The sequence below is a fragment of the Colossoma macropomum genome, unplaced genomic scaffold, assembly GCF_904425465.1.
Source record: "Colossoma macropomum unplaced genomic scaffold, Colossoma_macropomum, whole genome shotgun sequence".
In the NCBI taxonomy this organism is placed as follows: Eukaryota; Metazoa; Chordata; class Actinopteri; order Characiformes; family Serrasalmidae; genus Colossoma; species Colossoma macropomum.
The window spans coordinates 148,312-165,717 of NW_023494804.1; the positions used below are offsets into that span (position 1 = coordinate 148,312).

Consider the following 17,406-nt stretch of genomic DNA (forward strand, 5'->3'; position numbering starts at 1 on the left):
GTGTTTTGTTTTATTGTGATGTGGTGAGCTTTACACCCCATCACCAGCCCTGATACATTTTAGTGACTTGTAGTATAACCATCGCGAGTACAGACATTTGAACGATAAAAAATGTTACTGTATTCCTTTGATGTGCGTCCTTTAGGGGATGTCAGTGAGAGCTGGGGCTCCTCTTATCCTACTTGGACGGATCCTCTGACATAGGGAGGAGGGGTCCACTCTCATGTGGGTCCTGTAAAGAAAAGGAAACATTGTTAGGGTGATCATGATCTTTATGTGTCATATTTATATATACTTACCGGTAAGGCTGTCATGGGTTGCAACCAGGTGTACGTTGTTACTGTACAATAAGCGTTGTGTGTGTGTGTGTGTGTGTTAGTTATGTACCCTGGGGTTGGGATTTGGTGTAGGCCGGAGCGGAGTTTAGGGTACAAGAGCTTCGGCTCAGCCATTCAGAAAAATCGCTTACTTGTACTCAGTACTAGTCGCCTGTGTAGCTCGAGTCAGCGTGTGTTAGATGTGTGTGTGTGGAGTTCCAGCCTCGTGGCTGTCAATCAAATTTACTTGTAAATATTGTGTATATATTATTGCGTTTTCTTTCCGTTGTGCTCAGTGTTTTGTTGGTTTGTTTGTGTCCTATTTGTTTAATAAAGTCACTTCTTGCACCTATTCGGAGTCGTTAGTAAGCACCGGCCCACCCACACAGACCTTAACCACAAAGTCCCATATAAAACCGAAATCCTCCATCCGGGGGTATCAAAATCTAACAGTTATATTCAGAGTGCATTTTTTTTCTCTTTATAACACTTTCACTATTTCTCACAGTTTAGTTCTAGTATGGATACCCATACTAGATACTCAGGATCTTTGCGTAGAGCTATGTTAGAGCACCGTTAATTGATTTTATTACAGATAATAAACGATATGGCATAATTACTGATAGTGGCAATGTGAAATTGTGTGTTTGAGATGTTTGGTATGAATCCGTGTATGAGTATGAAGGATGAATCAATAAGTAGAATGAAAATTGCTTTGCTAATTGCCAAATATTACCAAAACCAAAATCGTTTCTCCTGTACATTGCCAGTTACATGTAGTACCAGCATTGCTTAATCTATAGATTGAAAACTGTGTTAAAGTCACCATCAACTATGAATGGGGAATATGAGATGTTAGAACAATGTACTTGTGAAGACTGTTGCATTGTTATTGATTGTGGTCTTACACAAACTCAAAAATGTAGTATTATGGAATTGTGATGGACTAAAATGACATTTAAATTGGACTGATATTAGTTTTTACAAGTATTATCATTTTGATTATACTATAGGATCAATGGAAAATAGAGGAAGGTGCATGGTAAATATGCATTTGATGAAAAAATAGACTTCTATGTCTTGATATGGTGTTTTTAACAGATGAGGCAGTTCAAAATTTTTAATTTTCTTTTGAACTGAGAGCTAACTCCACTGATGTTCCAGGTTTACAATGTGAGTTGTGACATATCACTTGTATTTAACATGATAAACTGATTAATACGTTTGGTAACAATAAAGGTTAAAAGACACAGCAGCATGCTATTTAAGGTGCATTAGCGACTACTCACATTCTTAACACAAATGAATCTAAGCTCTGCTGTAGGCTAAAACTAATCTGATTATCTACTTGTAGAGAAACGTTCTATGATAGCTGCTAGAATGTGATACTGTCAAAGGCCTGATGAGATGGTTTCCTTTTTGCTCTGACACCTGTTTCAGTTGCTGATGTTAAGAGTAACTATTAAAATATTTCCACTCTTGATTGGTCAAGCAACCTTTGTTCAAGCAAGAATGATAGTAATGATGGAGATCTTCATGCTTCATTGTGGGGTTGTAACTAAATCAAAGCTGTGCACTCTGTTGTGTTACATTTCACTGCTTTCTTCGATGGCCTGCTTTTGGTGTGTGTTGTATTCTAAAGTTGACTTGTGTGGGAGACAGTTCTGTTTTGTGAGAAGTCAACTAGTATTAGTATTAGTATAATAGATTGACATGTATTATCAAATATTGTGTTTATTGAGAATGTAAAAGTGGCTAATAAATATCAATTAAAGGTTCATATGAGAAAACTTAGATTTTGATTTGAAATATGAAACTTGTTTATAATTTAAAAGCTTTTTGAAATAATATATTTGATGTTTTTACACTGCAATGACCATTTAGTCTTCAAGTGCATGTTTTGTCATAGTAGCTATAATAGATAAACATTTATATTTGCAATTAGAAATGGTAAGTAATAAAATGTCATATTTCTGGTATGTTAACTGTATGTAACAAAAATAAGATACCACTTTTTTTTGTGAAGGTTACCTACATAGAGACTTCATAGCACATGCATAAGCTTTGAATAACTCATTTTTAGGACAATATTGGAATATTTATGAACAGCTTACTCCACTAATCCCAAGATGGCATAAGATGTTTAATGATGTATATGATGATGTAGGTAGGTTGGGGACCTAATTAAGAGGTCCATTTATCAGTTACCCCTTTATGTCAATACAATTAGTCATACAATATGCCATTTTGGAATTGTGATTAAGCTGTTCAAAAATACATATTTAACACTTACAAACATTTGATGTTTGTGAGAAATTATCTTTCAAGTGTTTTGCTGTTTTAAACTGCCATGTTTTGAACACTTGTTCTTATCACATATATATATCACTGTTCTCGGAAGAAAACCTCATATCTCAATTTTTTCATTTTTAACATAATTTGAAAATGCCTGTTGCCCTGTACATTGTGTGTATATTTCATGATGAATGGACCAAAAGAAACGGCCCAAAATGACTTGGAAAAAATTCTGGTTCCATTGACTTACATTAAAAGTAAAGTAGGTTTTTTTCCTTCTCCTGTAAAGTTACCATTTTGGAGATACGAAGTTTTCTTCGGACAACAGCGATATATCTGATACATTATCGTATACGATTATGACACTGACTATTTTTTTTTCCTTTCATGCTCTGTTTCTTGGATCACACGTTGTTGTCCTTCAAAAGGTAAGAAATATTCTTTGTTCACTTTAACTGATTGTTCTGTAGAAAAAGTGGTAATGTTCTCACACTCTCTTATTGATTGTAACTTTCCACTTGTGATAGAAATAGCTTCTGACTTTAGGTGTCCACACCCACACTCAGATGACACATATTATATATTTAGAAACCAATTTTAGAACACACTTAATGTTGCTTTACTCCTTTATCCAGCTTTATTCCTAGATTATCATCAGATTTACACTTCTGTTTGGGAGTGATGACATATGTCATAAAGGTCTTATTTGAATGGAATCACACCACTAGTTGTTTGTGTAAACAGTCTATTTTTACTTTTATAAACAGCTTATGCCACTAAAACATAAGATGGCATAAGATGTTTTATGAAGTAATGGCAATGTGTTGTCATATGGGACCACAAACTAAGTGATGGACATTTGTTCCATTATTAGGCCATTAGGCAAATATGATGAATGATTGATGAATTAAATACTGGTGTCAACGTTGGCCAAGATACCTGTTTTTAAAATTGCAGAGGAGTCACATAAATACATGAACCTTTTGTGTTCCTGATCAAAACAGACAAATAGAATGATTTTTCTACCATGAATGCACTCAATCAAACCTTCAAATTTATTTTCAAATGAACTTTTGCTTGGCAAACATCACAAATTCTGTCTGGTTGCAACAGTCACATTTACACAGCCACACCCATATGTATATAGTCATTCATTCATAAGCCTATTCACTAATAACCAGCAATAAAACAAGCAACCAATCCATACAACATTGAAAATGTAGAAGCGACTTTTCACAATAAAATATTTAGTGTTTCTTTTTAATATCACTTTCATTAACTGGTTCACTGGTGTACACCTGCATGTTCTAGGCATAGCTTGTGTGGTTACTGCATTGCATCCTCTGAAAGAACCCTTTCACACAATCACAGTTACATCTTGGATTGTTGCAAGTACTCTTCGCACTTGTTCCAGGCTTGTCTAATTGTGGTAAGTGTATCATCAATCATCAAAGCAGACGACTTTTGAAAGGATATGAAAGATTCTGAATGATACAGCAGCATAAAAAAATCACCCTTGAAGACTTAACATGCTATAAGCTGGTGATGGCCTCATTTCTTGATCTGCATTCTCCTGACAGAACCAACATGCCCATTTATGCTTGTTAGACTGTCCTGTCTGCCTCCAGCTATTGGTCTACACAAATCTCTTCTCCATGTATCTTATATCTGGCACTAGCCTTACAACCTCTGTTGGTGAAATGCTGGTTCAAAGCTGGACTTTCTTTCTTCAACCCAATATGTTGGCTCAATAGTCATCTTGATAATATTCTCACCTTACTCTCTGAAATGTGTCTTTATGGGGGAAGAAGATCACAGTAAATTCTAATTAATCAACAAGGATGTAACTTTGACTTCAGTGCTACCCTCTTGTTCAACGGCGGATATATTGTGATCATTTGAGTCTGGGTCTTACTTTCTGTTGACTTCTGTTTCTTACTTCTTCTTTAACTCTTTTAGTGTCTTCCAGGCCTCTTTCTTCCCCACTATGATCAAATGCCTGAATAAGAACCTCATACTGAATACTCATACTCTGTCTGTATCTAATGCTAAAAATACCAGAATCTGTATTTGAACTTGAAGCAGAAGGCAAGTTCATGAGTCGAAAAAGAAAGTAAGTTGCAAGTTGTTACTTACAGATCAAAGTTTTTCAGATGGATGTGGATGGATAGGATGAAAAAAACAATTCTGTGCTGCATGTTTTTATGTGTATACATAGCTGTTTAAAAAGCCTTTTTCTGATCATGCTGCATTATGCATTTATATTCAGCTACTATTAATCATGTTGCTTTTTTGCTCAAATTGCTGATGCATAATTAAGTGTGAACAAGGTTCCATAAGCATATTGATAGTTCAAAGCTATGAGGGGAAAAAATGGAATCATGTACCTGTATGTGAAACAAACACACAAACAAATACCCACATCAACTAAAAATACAAAGCCCATGTTGGAGGGTGATATGTCAAGACAGAACTGGCAATCAGTTTGAAGAAATCATGTTAGCATATATCAAGAGAGCATAATGGTCACAATTGTCTTTAACTAGCAATGTTAAGATTAGATAAAACACATATGTGCTGCAGAAACAAACATTAACACCTACTTGGCTAGAAAACCGAGAACAAAGCAAAATCAGTTGACAGCAACTATGTGATATTGTTAAGTCAACATATAATGCAGCACACTTGGTTTTGAAGAGACACATGAGAGCATTTATCAGGCTGTGTAGAACATCACAGAGTCTTGTGTTCTGCACATCTGCAGAGAAATGTGCAGTCTGAGACTAGAGTATTTATTTTTTTATATACTGTGAAAATGTAGGTCAGGACCAGTGCTGCTGCTGCCTGTACCAGATTATACCACACAGATCAGAAATGTATTGCTCACATGAAATTTCTTTAACTGTTTTAACTTAAACATTTTTTTTTTAATCTCCTGAGCTGTGTGACATCCTTAACTCTTAAATGGCCAGTGCCCACCAGTGGGCTAAAGTTTTATTAAATACTTCTTTAAACTAAGAATAGCTCAATCAGTTTGCATTGAGGTCCCTGTACTTAGTAAATAATCAGCCATGCTATGTAAGAAGCCTGAGATTTTTAGCGGTTGAATGAGAATTTTCATCCATTCGCAGTAAAATAGTTATTGTCATGCATCATTAACAGTTTATTAATGTGTTTAATTTGTTGTCATTCTTGGTCTTCTATGTTCTATTGAATCATGTTTCAAGTGATAATTGTTTGATGAATAATTTATTGTACTGATATCCATAAAAGAAATACTTTTTTCCCCCTGTTGCTGTTCTTTTCAGTGGTGCTGAACTGTGATCATACTAAGCGTCAGCTCAGTGTTTCCCAGTTATATGCTTCATAATGCCTCTGGGTAACACACGGACTTTACAGGGTAGCAAAAAAGTGAATATTCTTACTCGTCTCAAATATGTACATTGGCTCCATATTTATGGAATATGTTAAATCAGCATTATTGCTAAGTGGAAATAATTAAATAAGTGTTGTTGTTTTCTTCTGTCAGTGTGGTAATTTTGCTTGTTTATACGTGTATCATGTTCTAGCCTCTGAGCTCTGAGCTTTTAAGCTTTTACTGTTGCATTTTCACTGTTTCAACTCTAAGTGCCGCTGTTGTCTAAGAACTGATTGGTGTGGGCCGGTTTAGAGAGATATTCCTCCCAGAGGAGGCTACAAATAGAGCTCTCTGTTGTTCGATGTAGAAGGGTTGGTCTCTAAGACTAGCTGGATTTAACGAAGGATTTTATTTTTTTTCCAAAGTCGTTTCCATTGTAACGTTACATGCGCCTGGGAACTCTGGATTTTCAAGATGGATTGTTTGCGCTCGCGGTATGATAGACACGTTCGTCGAAAGACGGCTCAGTTAAAATGGCAGAGCGTGTTTTTTCTTCTCTGTCTTCACGGGATGGACGTCGTCGTTTGCCAAGCGCGGTATTCCATCCCGGAGGAGATGCCAGAGGGATCCTTTGTGGGAAACATCGCCAAGGATTTGGGAATCGAGATAAGTAGACTGATTTCAGGAAAAGCTCGAGTTGTAACAAAGGGCGGTCGCCAGTATGTGGAACTGAGCAGAGACAAAGGCGCTCTGGTAGTGAAGGAGAGGATAGATCGAGAGGAGCTCTGTAAGCAAACAACGCCCTGCAGCTTCAGCTTTGATCTGATCATTGAGAACCCGATTCAGCTTCATCGAATCACAGTTGAGGTTCAAGATATAAATGACAATGCGCCCATATTTCCTAAAGGTGCCGTGAACATAGAAATTAGCGAAAATACAGCATCTGGAGCTCGCTTCCCCTTAGATAGCGCTGTAGATATGGACGTTGGTATCAATGGAATTCAAAGCTATGCGCTTTCCCCCACCGATAACTTCAAATTGGAAATAAATAGCCAGTCGGATGGAAGCAAACATGTAGAAATGGTTTTGCAGCGTGAGTTGGACCGAGAGGATCGTGATGAGCTACAATTAGTTCTAATTGCGTCTGATGGAGGATCGCCTAAAAAATCTGGCACAGTTCGAATCCATGTTACTGTACTGGATATTAATGATAATGCTCCGGTATGTAAGCAGGCTGTGTATAAAATTGATGTTATGGAGAATTCTCCAGTTGGTACTGTTTTAACGACTGTAAACGCTGTTGATGCTGATGAAGGAATAAATGGTGAAATATCATATTCTATTGCACAGGCTAGCAAAGAGGCAAGAGAATTATTTGAAATAAATCCAGCCACAGGAGACATTACAATATTAGATAGTTTAGATTATGAAAACGAAAGAAGTTATATACTAAATATAAAGGCAAAGGACAAAGGAGGTCTTGCAAATACGTGTAAAGTGATCATAGACGTTGTTGATGTAAACGATAATCCTCCCACCATTCAGCTCATGTCATTTTCTAACACCATCGCTGAGAATTCTCCAGTAGAAACCACCGTAGCTGTTATTAATGTAGAGGACGAAGATTCTGGTCAAAACGGAGTCGTGCAGTGCAAAATAAATGGACACATTCCGTTTAAAATAGAGTCATCACTCACTGATTATTATGCACTGATTACTGATGACATTCTCGATCGGGAAAATATAGCTGAATATAACATAACCATATTGGTCAGCGATCAAGGAAGTCCAGCTCTACACAGTAATAAAACACTCACTGTTAAGATTTCAGATGTGAATGATAACGCACCCGTTTTCGACTCTGATCAATACAGAACCTTTATTATTGAAAACAATTCACCAGGTGTGGCTGTGCTGACCGTTAAAGCACGCGATGCTGACTGGGGCCCAAATGCGAGAGTGTCCTATTTTTTGGAGGACAGTGACGTAATGGGCAACCCAGTAAGTTCTTTGGTGTCCATTAATTCAGATAGCGGAGTTATACATGCTGTGAGGTCATTTGATTATGAGCAGATGAAGAGTTTGACATTTAACGTGACAGCGCGAGACGGTGGATCCCCTCCACTAAGTTCTGAAGTTATAGTGACGATCATTGTTCAAGACCAGAACGACAACGCTCCTCAGGTTCTGTACCCAGTACAGACTGGCGGCTCTGTGGTGGCTGAGATTGTACCTCGTTCAGCAGATGTTGGCTATCTGGTGACTAAAGTGGTGGCTGTTGATGTGGACTCTGGACAGAATGCCTGGCTCTCCTACAAACTCCAGAAAGCCGCAGACAGGGCGCTGTTTGAAGTGGGCCCACAGAATGGAGAGATACGGACTGTGCGCCAGGTGACTGATAAAGATGCAGTGAAACAGAAGCTCACTGTTGTTGTGGAGGATAACGGACAGCCGTCTCGCTCAGCTGTAGTGAACATCAATGTAGCTGTAGCGGACAGTTTCCCTGAAGTGGTCTCGGAGTTCTCGGACTTTACGCACAACAAAGAATACAACGATAACCTGACTTTTTACTTAGTTTTAGCTCTGGCTGCTGTTTCTTTCCTTTTCATTACTACTGTAGTAGTTATAATATCAGTGAAGATCTACAGATGGAGACAGTCTCGTATTTTCTATCAGTCCAGTCTCCCAGTTATTCCGTACTATCCACCCGGTTACGCAGACACAGGAGTTACTGGAACTCTGCCGCACATGTATAATTATGACGTCTGTATGACGACAAACTCGAGGAAAAGCGACTGTAAATATTCTACACTTGGTGGACAGAGTGTTTTAGTGGTGGACCAAAGTTTCTCAGAGACTCTGCAGCGCGCGATGAAGGAGAAGGAATTACTGGAAAATGCAGAATCTCCGGAAATGGTAGGACATTCCTTTGTTTTTATTCTGCTATTTGAGAGTTGTGCTGGGTGTTTGCTCATAAAATAATTATGTTTTTGTAATCGTAAACTTTTTTTTTTAAGTATTATTATTTCTATGAACTTATATTTTCTGCTCTTTTATGATTTCTTAAGAACAATTCCTAATCCAGTGTCATCCATATGCATGTAAACATATTCGTTAAATAGAGTTTGAAGTAGTTGATTATTAGACAGCGCTTATTTGTACATGATTTCCATATTTTCTTTCTGGTACTTTGTCATAATTTGCGCCTAAGTCATAATATTTCATTTTTAAAGCACTGTTTAAGATTGATGTGCACACAAATTAATGACTTGAACGCAAAATGAATCTAAGCATGATATTGTCACTATATTATGGCAGTGAATGAAATGGTGCAAAACACTTTTTTTGTTTTCCATCATCCACAGACGTGCTTAATAACAGTTTCTCTATTTTACGCGCTCTGTCATCGGAGCTGTTCATCTCTTTAGTGCTGAAATGCTGAACGCTACTTGTTACAGTAGTTTCAACTGGTTAACCTTTTAGTGGTCATGTCTATAAATAGTCGTTGCTGAGCTTGAGTAAACTTTTGATTTAGCATATTTTATATCATATATTCAAAATAAAGCGAAACGTAACGTACCACCTGTTGTTTGTACATATAAATGAATAGCAATTGGAGTTTGAAATGTTATTTTTCTATTTCATTGAGAGATTCTGAAGTAAACATTTGCCACTGCAGCAGAATATGGTGAGATATTCCGTGACCAGTTCTAATGTACACGGACAATGTGTTTTTCTTAGACCAGTGCATTTCCAGTGTTCATACTCTAAGGGCCGCTATTGGACTAGAAATGTAAGATTAAAGTACAACACCGCCATAGTCCCACCTACAGTCTCATACTGACGCTTTTTTATGCAGGAGGTATTTGCCTTTCTTTTCTCTGCTATGAACAGTGTGTAACTGGTTTGATTCTTGATTCATTTTTTCATAATCACTTTTAATTTTATCGTTACTGTCGCTGGAGGATAACATGGCTCGCATTATGGCTCATTTGCTCTCGCGTGTCGTTTCTCATCATCGTCGGAGATCTACAATGCAGTTAAAATGGCAGACCGTGTTTTTCTTTCTCTGTCTTTACGGGATGGACGTCGTCGTTTGCCAAGCGCGGTATTCCATCCCGGAGGAGATGCCAGAGGGATCCTTTGTGGGCAACATCGCCAAGGATTTGGGAATCGAGATAAGTAGACTTATTTCAGGAAAAGCTCGAGTTGTGACAAAGGGCGGTCGCCAGTATGTGGAACTGAGCAGAGACAAAGGCGCTCTGGTAGTGAAGGAGAGGATAGACCGAGAGGAGCTCTGTAAGCAAACAACGCCCTGCAGCTTCAGCTTTGATCTGATCATTGAAAACCCGATTCAGCTTCACCGAATCACAGTTGAGGTTCAAGATATAAATGATAATGCACCGATATTTCCCAAAGATATGGTCAAATTGCAAATTAGCGAAAGCACAGCTAAAGGGACTCGCTTTCCTTTAGACAGCGCTGTAGATATGGACGTAGATTTAAATGGAATTCAAAGCTATGCGCTTAGCCCTACTGATAATTTTAAACTGGAAATAAACAACCAGGGTTGGGAGAACAACTACGTCGAAATGGTATTGCAGCATGAGCTGGACCGAGAGGAGCGCGATGAGCTAAAATTAGTTCTCATTGCCTACGACGGAGGATCACCAAAGAAATCGAGCACAGTTCAAATTCATATTTTCGTTTTAGATGTTAACGATAATATTCCGGTTTGTAAACCATCTATTTATAAAGCCGAAGTGAAGGAGAATTCTCCAGTTGGTACAGTGTTAGCTACAGTAAGCGCTCTCGACGCTGATGAAGGTGTAAATGGAGAAGTCTCATATTCTTTTGCTCAGGCCAGTAAAGAAGCCAGGAATCTTTTTGAAATAAACGCAGAAACGGGAGAAATTACAACACTAAACCGTTTGGATTTTGAAACAGAGAAGAGCTATCAATTAAATATCAAGGCAATGGATAAAGGAGGTCTTGCAGACACGTGTAAAGTGATTATAGACGTTGTTGATGTAAACGATAATCCTCCCACCATTCAGCTCATGTCATTTTCTAACACCATTGCTGAGAATTCTCCAGTAGGAACCACCGTAGCTGTTATTAATGTAGAGGACGCAGATTCTGGTCAAAACGGAGTCGTGCAGTGCAAAATAAATGAAAATATACCGTTTAAAATAGAATCATCACTCACTGATTACTATGCACTGATTACTGATGAAACTCTCGACCGAGAAAATATAGCTGAATATAACATAACTGTGTTGGTCAGCGATCAAGGAAGTCCAGCTCTACACAGTGATAAAACACTAACTGTTAAGATTTCAGATGTGAATGATAACGCACCCGTTTTCGGTTCTGATCAGTACAGAACCTTTATTACTGAAAACAATTCACCAGGTGTGGCTGTGGTGACCGTTAAAGCACGCGATGCTGACTGGGGCCCAAATGCGCGAGTGTCGTATTTTTTGGAGGACAGTGACGTAATTGGCAACCCAGTAAGTTCTTTGGTGTCCATTAATTCAGATAGCGGAGTTATACATGCTGTGAGGTCATTTGATTATGAGCAGATGAAGAGTTTGACCTTTAACGTGACAGCGCGAGACGGTGGATCCCCTCCACTAAGTTCTGAAGTTATAGTGACGATCATTGTTCAAGACCAGAACGACAACGCTCCTCAGGTTCTGTACCCAGTACAGACTGGTGGCTCTGTGGTGGCTGAGATTGTGCCTCCTTCAGCAGATGTTGGCTATCTGGTGACTAAAGTGGTGGCTGTTGATGTGGACTCTGGACAGAATGCCTGGCTCTCCTACAGACTCCAGAAAGCCACAGACAGGGCGCTGTTTGAAGTGGGCCCACAGAATGGAGAGATACGGACTGTGCGCCAGGTCACTGATAAAGATGCAGTGAAACAGAAGCTCACTGTTGTTGTGGAGGATAACGGACAGCCGTCTCGCTCAGCTGTAGTGAACATCAATGTAGCTGTAGCGGACAGTTTCCCTGAAGTGGTCTCGGAGTTCTCGGACTTTACGCACAGCAAAGAATACAACGATAACCTGACTTTTTACTTAGTTTTAGCTCTGGCTGCTGTTTCTTTCCTTTTCATTACTACTGTAGTAGTTATAATATCAGTGAAGATCTACAGATGGAGACAGTCTCGTATTTTCTATCAGTCCAGTCTCCCAGTTATTCCGTACTATCCACCCGGTTACGCAGACACAGGAGTTACTGGAACTCTGCCGCACATGTACAATTATGACGTCTGTATGACGACAAACTCGAGGAAAAGTGACTGTAAATATTCTACACTTGGTGGACAGAGTGTTTTAGTGGTGGACCAAAGTTTCTCAGAGACTCTGCAGCGCGCAATGAAGGAGAAGGAATTCCTGGAAAATGCAGAATCTCCAGAAATGGTAGGACGTTTGTTCATATACTTTAATTTTGCAGTGTCGTTCGATATTTTCTCGTTTTCTGTTTGTTTTATTGTTGTCTTGTGTTGTTTTTTGTTATGGACTTTTTTCATGAATGTTGTTTTAATCACTTTTGGAATTCATAAGAATAATTCGTAATGGATCGTCTTGAAAATACACATATCCATTTTCCATTTTCGTTAAAAAAAAAAAAAAAAACAAAAAAAAACAAAAAAAAAAAAAAACACTATTTTTATCATTGAAATGTGATTGGGCTTAGCACTGCATGATTTACATACTTTAGTTTTGATACATTGTATTTGATTGTTAATCATAATATTTTATTTTAAGACAACTTTTGAGTATTGTGAACAAGAGATACATGTTTTAAGATCAAACTTTTCAAATGCGAAATTCTCACTTTGTTTAGGGCGCTGAACACTTCACGTTTCCGTCTTCCTCAGATATGCTTATCTACATGCTTCTCTTTTCGCACTCTTAGTGGCGCTGTCCAACTCTTTAGTGCTGAAATGCTGAATGCACCCAGTTTTAGTCCTTTCAGCTCTTGCACCAAGTGTCGTAGATTTCTTTACTTGTCCTTGCTGAGTTTTTTCACATCTTTTCATTTTACACATTTGCCACTATTATGACGAAAATAAAACCATAATTAACTAAGAATGTGATTGATTGCACTTATAAGTATACTGCAGTTAAGATGTGGAATGATATATGCTGTATGTTGCTCTGTTTCACTGAGAGGTTCTGGAGAAAACATTGCGACACTGCAACATTTAATGTCATTTTACAAGGCTAGTTGTCGTGTACAAAGAGCATATGGATTTTCTAAAGCAGTGCACTTTCCATGTTCATACACTGAGTGCCGCTATTGGATAACAGTTGTGTGATTACAGTGGAAAATCGCTGTAGTCCCTCCCACAGTCTCATACTGAGGATTTTTTTTCTGTATGACATTAGCGTTTCTTATCTCTGCTATGAACAGCCTGTATCTGGCGCAAATCTTGATTCATTTTTAAGAAAAAAATCACTTGTAGTTTTTCTTGTAACTGTCACTGGAGGGTAATATGGCTTTCTGTGTGGATTATTTGCGCTCGTGTTTCTCTGCTCAGCATCGTCGGAGATCTACAATGCAGTTAAAATGGCAGACCGTGTTTTTCTTTCTCTGTCTTTACGGGATGGACGTCGTCTTTTGCCAAGCGCGGTATTCCATCCCGGAGGAGATGCCAGAGGGATCCTTTGTGGGAAACATTGCCAAGGATTTGGGAATCGAGATAAGTAGACTGATTTCAGGAAAAGCTCGAGTTGTAACAAAGGGCGGTCGCCAATATGTGGAACTGAGCAGAGACAAAGGCGCTCTGGTAGTGAAGGAGAGGATAGACCGAGAGGAGCTCTGTAAGCAAACAACGCCCTGCAGCTTCAGCTTTGATCTGATCATTGAGAACCCGATTCAGCTTCATCGAATCACAGTTGAGGTTCAAGATATAAATGATAACCTTCCAAAATTTCCGAAAGCTGTAGTTAATATGAAAATTAGCGAAAACACTGCATCTGGGACACGCTTTCCTTTAGATAGTGCTGTAGACATGGACGTTGGTATTAATGGAATACAAAACTATGCTCTTAGCCCTACTGATAATTTCAAATTGGAAATAAATAACCAGCCCGATGGCCAGAAGAACGTAGAAATGGTTTTGCAGCGTGAGTTGGACCGAGAGGAGCGCGATCAGCTGAAATTAGTTCTCACTGCCTACGACGGAGGATCACCTAAAAAATCTAGCGCAGTTCAAATTCATATATCTGTATTAGATAACAATGACAATGCTCCAGTTTGTAAACAGGTACTTTATAAAGCCGAAGTGAAGGAGAATTCTCCAGTTGGTACAGTCGTAAGTACAATAAGCGCTGCTGATGCTGATGAAGGTGTAAATGGAGAAGTTTCATATTCTTTTGCTCAGGCTAGTGAAAAAGCCAGAAATCTTTTCGAGATAAACTCAGAAACAGGAGAAATTAAAACTTTAGACCACTTAGATTATGAAATAGAGAAAAATTTTCAATTAAATGTCAAAGCAATGGATAAAGGTACCCTGGCAGACACATGTAAAGTGATCATAGACGTTGTTGATGTAAACGATAATCCTCCCACCATTCAGCTCATGTCATTTTCTAACACCATTGCTGAGAATTCTCCAGTAGGAACCACCGTAGCTGTTATTAATGTAGAGGACGCAGATTTTGGTGAAAACGGAGTCGTGCAGTGCAAAATAAATGAAAATATACCGTTTAAAATAGAGTCATCACTCACTGATTACTATGCACTGATTACTGATGAAATTCTTGATCGAGAAAATATAGCCGAATATAACATAACTATATTGGTCAGCGATCAAGGAAGTCCAGCTCTACACAGTAATAAAACACTCACTGTTAAGATTTCAGATGTGAATGATAACGCACCCGTTTTCGACTCTGATCAGTACAGAACCTTTATTACTGAAAACAATTCACCAGGTGTGGCTGTGCTGACCGTTAAAGCACGCGATACTGACTGGGGCCCAAATGCGCGATTGTCCTATTTTTTGGAGGACAGTGATGTAATGGGCAACCCAGTAAGTTCTTTGGTGTCCATTAATTCAGATAGCGGAGTTATACATGCTGTGAGGTCATTTGATTATGAGCAGATGAAGAGTTTGCCCTTTAACGTGACAGCGCGAGACGGTGGATCCCCTCCATTAAGTTCTGAAGTTATGGTGACAATCATTGTTCAAGACCAGAACGACAACGCTCCTCAGGTTCTGTACCCAGTACAGACTGGTGGCTCTGTGGTGGCTGAGATTGTGCCTCGTTCAGCAGATGTTGGCTATCTGGTGACTAAAGTGGTGGCTGTTGATGTGGACTCTGGACAGAATGCCTGGCTCTCCTACAAACTCCAGAAAGCCACAGACAGGGCGCTGTTTGAAGTGGGCCCACAGAATGGAGAGATACGGACTGTGCGCCAGGTCTCTGATAAAGATGCAGTGAAACAGAAGCTCACTGTTGTTGTGGAGGATAACGGACATCCGTCTCGCTCAGCTGTAGTGAACATCAATGTAGCTGTAGCGGACAGTTTCCCTGAAGTGGTCTCGGAGTTCTCGGACTTTACGCACAGCAAAGAATACAACGATAACCTGACTTTTTACTTAGTTTTAGCTCTGGCTGCTGTTTCTTTCCTTTTCATTACTACTGTAGTAGTTATAATATCAGTGAAGATCTACAGATGGAGACAGTCTCGTATTTTCTATCAGTCCAGTCTCCCAGTTATTCCGTACTATCCACCCGGTTACGCAGACACAGGAGTTACTGGAACTCTGCCGCACATGTACAATTATGACGTTTGTATGACGACAAACTCGAGGAAAAGCGACTGTAAATATTCTACACTTGGTGGACAGAGTGTTTTAGTGGTGGACCAAAGTTTCTCAGAGACTCTGCAGCGCGCGATGAAGGAGAAGGAATTACTGGAAAATGCAGAATCTCCCGAAATGGTAGGTTGTTGCTTATTTTGTTCATGGAAATTAATCGCTTTTGAAACATTTGTCTTGTAGTACATATTTTATTCTTTATTTATTGTGTCTGTTAAACTTTCGTAATGAGCTCTTGACCACAGTGTTTGTAATAGTTGGCATTCAATATTTCATCGACGTTGGGGGTGTGTCATACCTTTAGGGCAGCATGGTATGTTGAATAATATTTTGGTATTAATATATTTTTAAGTTCTAGTTCAAAGTCCTAAAATCCTGGAAAATGGCGACCACAGGTAAAAATCAAGTTTTCAAAATTCTGGTGAAGTAGAAAGTCAAACTTTTATCTAAGCTATAGCAAGAATGGACAATCATAAGAGGTGCTCTTTTTAGTAGAGTATTGTAAATGATTGTGATAACTACAAAGTCAATGTCCTGGAAACACAGCGAAGTATAAAAAAAAATATTGTGTAGAAATGTACTGCTCACTGACAAAACGAGCAAGCTTGTTTTAAATACATATTGTTCTGTTATTACAACTTTCCCCATCGTGGCGAAATAAGTAACATTAATGAATTATCAAATAATTGGTAAAACTTTACTGTAGGGTTCTCTTCACGAGGCTGTATGCCACCTACATGAGCAGTTGTCATGATGACTGACATAAACCTACATAAAAATTATGAATGATCATTCAAATGAGCGTCATTCGCTATAAATGTCAAATTTTCCAATTTTGACCAAAGTTAGCTAAGGTAGCCCTTACAAACGAGGAGGCCTATTGGACGAAATATTTATAAATATGTATGTAGTATGTATGCTTTGTCAGTTGTAATGACAAACTTTTGTAGGTGTCATATACACTCATTAGCAGTGCGCTATAAGAAAATTATACCAAAAATTTATTGAGGTACATATATAAAGGACATCATTCTTTTATTCTTAAATGCCAAACAGGAAAACAACAGGCTACACTCTCACATCAAACTCATTACATCAAAATATTTTAAGCACATAACAATAAGTGTGTATTAGTTTGAAACAAAGAAAGGCTTCATATGATTTAGAACTAAATCAAATTTTCACTGACTGTTCAATTTCAAGTAAGAAATGTGAATGGGTCAGTTGTTCTCTGGTCAGTTCCCCTAAATTATTTTCTGCATTACTACCAGCCCCGTCCGGGTCCGTCACAATACAACTAGATTGTTAGCATGTATATCTGAAAACAACACATATTTAACACTTCTAATTAAACTAGATAACTTACTGATATAAAACAGATCAGCTGGAGCATTTAACATCCATTAGTGTGAGTGCCAAGAAAAATATGTAACTTTCTTATATCAAAATCAGCTGATGTTATTTAAACTCTTTAGTGTCTCACGGAAAATCTCCAAACTTCTCTTGTATGCTCAGGTGGGAGTGGGTGTGCAAAGTGTACAGCGAATCAGCCGTATAACATATTCATCACTGGTGAAACTGGGAGTTTACATCTT

At 38.5% G+C, this 17,406-nt stretch overlaps 1 protein-coding gene across 13 annotated transcripts in view; it reads left to right on the forward strand.

Moving 5' to 3' along the window:
• Positions 1 to 17,406, forward strand: part of LOC118824489 (protocadherin gamma-C5-like) — a 216,995-nt gene that overhangs the window by 53,802 nt on the left and 145,787 nt on the right. For 2 of the 13 annotated variants that reach the window (XM_036594691.1, XM_036594707.1), the window contains exon 1: positions 3,045 to 8,886. The exons of 9 other annotated variants lie outside the window; for them this stretch is intronic. In XM_036594691.1, coding sequence (XP_036450584.1) covers positions 6,445 to 8,886 — 2,442 coding nt within the window. In that variant the 5' untranslated portion in view covers positions 3,045 to 6,444. Of the gene's footprint in view, positions 1 to 3,044; positions 8,887 to 9,810; positions 12,399 to 13,139; positions 15,935 to 17,406 lie in introns of those variants that run through there. 2 more of the 13 variants (XM_036594697.1, XM_036594698.1) reach the window with 2 other exon arrangements.